The 2,965-nt window shown below is 52.7% G+C and overlaps 1 protein-coding gene across 1 annotated transcript; it reads right to left on the bottom strand.

Annotated features, from left to right (window-relative positions):
• Positions 1 to 881: 881 nt before the first annotated feature.
• MRGPRD (MAS related GPR family member D) lies at positions 882 to 1,820 on the bottom strand. Its single transcript, XM_081535389.1, has one exon. It carries the CDS (start codon positions 1,818 to 1,820, stop codon positions 882 to 884), a length of 939 nt encoding a protein of 312 aa, XP_081391515.1.
• Between the last annotated feature and the right edge of the window lie 1,145 nt (positions 1,821 to 2,965).

Raw genomic sequence — 2,965 nt, 5'->3', positions numbered from 1 at the left:
GTTCTGGACCCAGGAGATGGTGGAAAGAAAGAAGGAAGTGGGGAGAAGGGCACTGCCCCCTCCCAGGTTTTCCCTCTTGGTGCTTTAGCCCCAGAAAGGGGGAAGTGTTTGGGGCAAGTTGAGGGGTGCAATCAGAGTACAGACTTTCCTTCTATTGGGCACATGGGGCTCTGGGAGGCAGCTGGAGACAGCTGGGGCACAGTCCCCTCAACAACTGTCCCCTCAACTTCTGTGATGCCAGGCAGGGGCTCTCCAGCTCCAGTGGGGCCTCATGGAGGAAAGTGATCAGACCTGCCGAGGGGCCAAGGTGACTGGAATACAAAGGCCAGCGGTCAGGTGCTGGCCACATGGAGGACAGAGCCACTTCATGATCGGTGGTCAGCAGTGGTGACTCAGTTGATGGGCTGCAGCCTGCAGGAATGGAGGGGGTCAGCTGGACACCCGGCGGGAAGTGGACCAGGGGCATCACCCTGGGGCCAGCTGCACAGCCTAAGGACCAGCGAGGGGTCGCGAAGTCACACAAATTACATCTTACTTCCTGTACTAAGATGCCTTCTGGGAGGCAGGAGGCTGGGAGAACAGACCTTCTCACCCAATGGGATGCACACTACCTTCCTGTAGATGCTATTTAGATAAATAGCATCAGACAGACCAGGGCTGAGAGCTCCCACCTTCCTTCTGATCAGAAGATCCTCCCTGAACAACAACAACAAAATTACTTCATCTTTCCAACTGAGTCACATGCTGAGGTTTTGAACATGACAGTCAGTGGGGAGCCTTGGAGGGTGGGAAAGAGACCCCCACAGGATAAGACGCAAAAAACCTTCTGGGCTCCCAACCGCCAGCCAGCCAAGCAGGCGGGTCTCCAGGGTGCGGAGCTCTCAGGCCCCCAGGTCAGTGTTGGTGGTGGAGGAGGGCATCTCCGTCCCCTCCAGCTCCGGCTCCTCCTTCAGCGCCCTGCGCAGCACGGCCCCCAGGGGCTCCCGCAGACCCCGGCTCTTCCGCCTGCCCACCAGGAAGTAGATGACCGGGTTAGCGCTGCTGCTCACGGCCGAGGAGAGGCGGGCAAATAGGCAGAAGAGAGTCTTCGTCCTCTGGGGCAGGTCCAGCCAGTGGATGAGGAACCAGTGGATGCCGAGGGGCAGGGCGAAGATGAGGAACACCAAGACGCAGACGAGGATGGTCACGTACAGCCGCGTGGGCCGCCGGTGGGTCCCTGTGGAGCTCCTCTGAACCCGCACACAGAGGATGAGGCTGGACCCGGCCATCAGGGGCGTGAAGACCCCCATGAGGAGGATGCTGATGACCAAGTCTAACGTGAAGCACTGCTGCTCGTCCGAGACCCAGAAATCACTGCAGAAGAACGCGCCCAGCGTGTTCAACAGGAGGGACAGGGCCCAGAGCAGGGCACACACCGTGGCCGACAGGTGCTGGGGCCGGCGACATTTGTACCAGAGGGGGAAGAGGACAGACAGGCAGCGCTGCGTGCTGATGGTGGTCAGCAGGCTCAGGCTGGCCATGTAGGTGAAGTACTTCCCCCTGCTCACCGCCTTGAGGGCCACGAGGCCTGTGTCGCCCAGCTGGAAGCAATTTAGGATGACCTTGGAGGCCATGAAGAGGAGGAAGAGGAGGTCCGCCACGCCCAGGTGGAGGACGTAGACACTAAAGGGGCTCCTCTGCCCCTGGGAGCCCAGCAACCAGACCACCAGGCCATTGCCCACAATGCCACCCAGGCAGGTGAACAGGACCATCCCACTCAGCACCCAGTGGGCCGTGGGCAGCTCCATCGCCTCAGGGCTGCTCCTGATGATGTCTACCATGGCCGGGGCCCTGAACAGAGTTTGTTTCATCCTATGGAAGGGAGATGGACCCCTGTGAGATTTTGCATTGCTTGCAGCCCCCTACCCCAATTTTCTTTTTGCAATAGACAACAATTGCTCCCTTGGCTCCCGCCCTGCCTGGATCTGCTGGCTAGTCCACCATTGCAGACTCAGAGTTATTAGAGATGCCTTTTGTCAAGCTAAAAGGGTCTCTTCTATCTTGAGTTTAGGTTATTTTTCATCATGAAGAGATACATTGCCCTTTACCAAAGGCTTTTCTACATCTATTGATAGTGTCGTGTTTTTCACACATAATCTTAAAATTCTGTGAATTAAAGTTTTTTAAACTGGACCTCAGGTACAAAGAATAATTTAATTACATGCTGACTTAATGGCACACTAGGATCATCCAGCCATTGAAAAACAAATACAATCATTTATTTATTTCTGTTTCCCCCTTCATTCCACCCTCCCCTCCCCTCCCCCAACTCACATCTGTTCTAACCTGTTTAATCTACATCTTTGGACATCTGACTATCTTTCGGAACAGGTGGCTTCCCAAAAGTATTTTTAATTTGCACAAATGCTGTGATTTAGAAACCGTGCTGTTTTGGGGTTTTTTTTTTTTACTCAGCAGTATGGTTTTAGGATATCCCTGTTTACCAATGGGGCTGTTTTTGAGCTCTCTGTTCTGTATCATTTGTTTGCCTGCTTCTACAACATTAACACACTGTTATTGTTTTTAAAGTATACACGGCTAGTGAGTCTCTCCGCTCTTCACCCGAAACTACCACAACAATGTTAATCAGTTATACCCCAATACAAAATAAAAAGTCTAAAGTTTGGGGAAAAAAAATACTGCTTTTGATAGAGAAAAACAACAACAACAACAAAAACTAAGAAATACTTGGCTTCGTGTGATCCCCGAGAGTTTTCACCTGACAGCTGCCGGTTTCATGGTGCTCCATCCTACCATCCCCAGTCAAGTTTTTAGCTAAGGATGCAAGGGGACCTTCTGCAGATTTTTGGAGTTCTTTCTCCAAGCAGCTGGTTTTCTTCTCTCTGGTACTCCATCTCACAAATTCCAGACACTTCTATCTCCCCAAAGTCTGACTTCTGTATCTTTAACTCAGGGAGACCACCAT

This window comes from Giraffa tippelskirchi, chromosome 10 (genome assembly GCF_054371585.1).
Source record: "Giraffa tippelskirchi isolate mGirTip1 chromosome 10, T2T-mGirTip1v1.2.pri, whole genome shotgun sequence".
NCBI classification, from domain to species: domain Eukaryota; kingdom Metazoa; phylum Chordata; class Mammalia; order Artiodactyla; family Giraffidae; genus Giraffa; species Giraffa tippelskirchi.
Note: the sequence above shows the minus strand (reverse complement) of the source record. Positions and strands in the feature narration are given on the sequence as shown.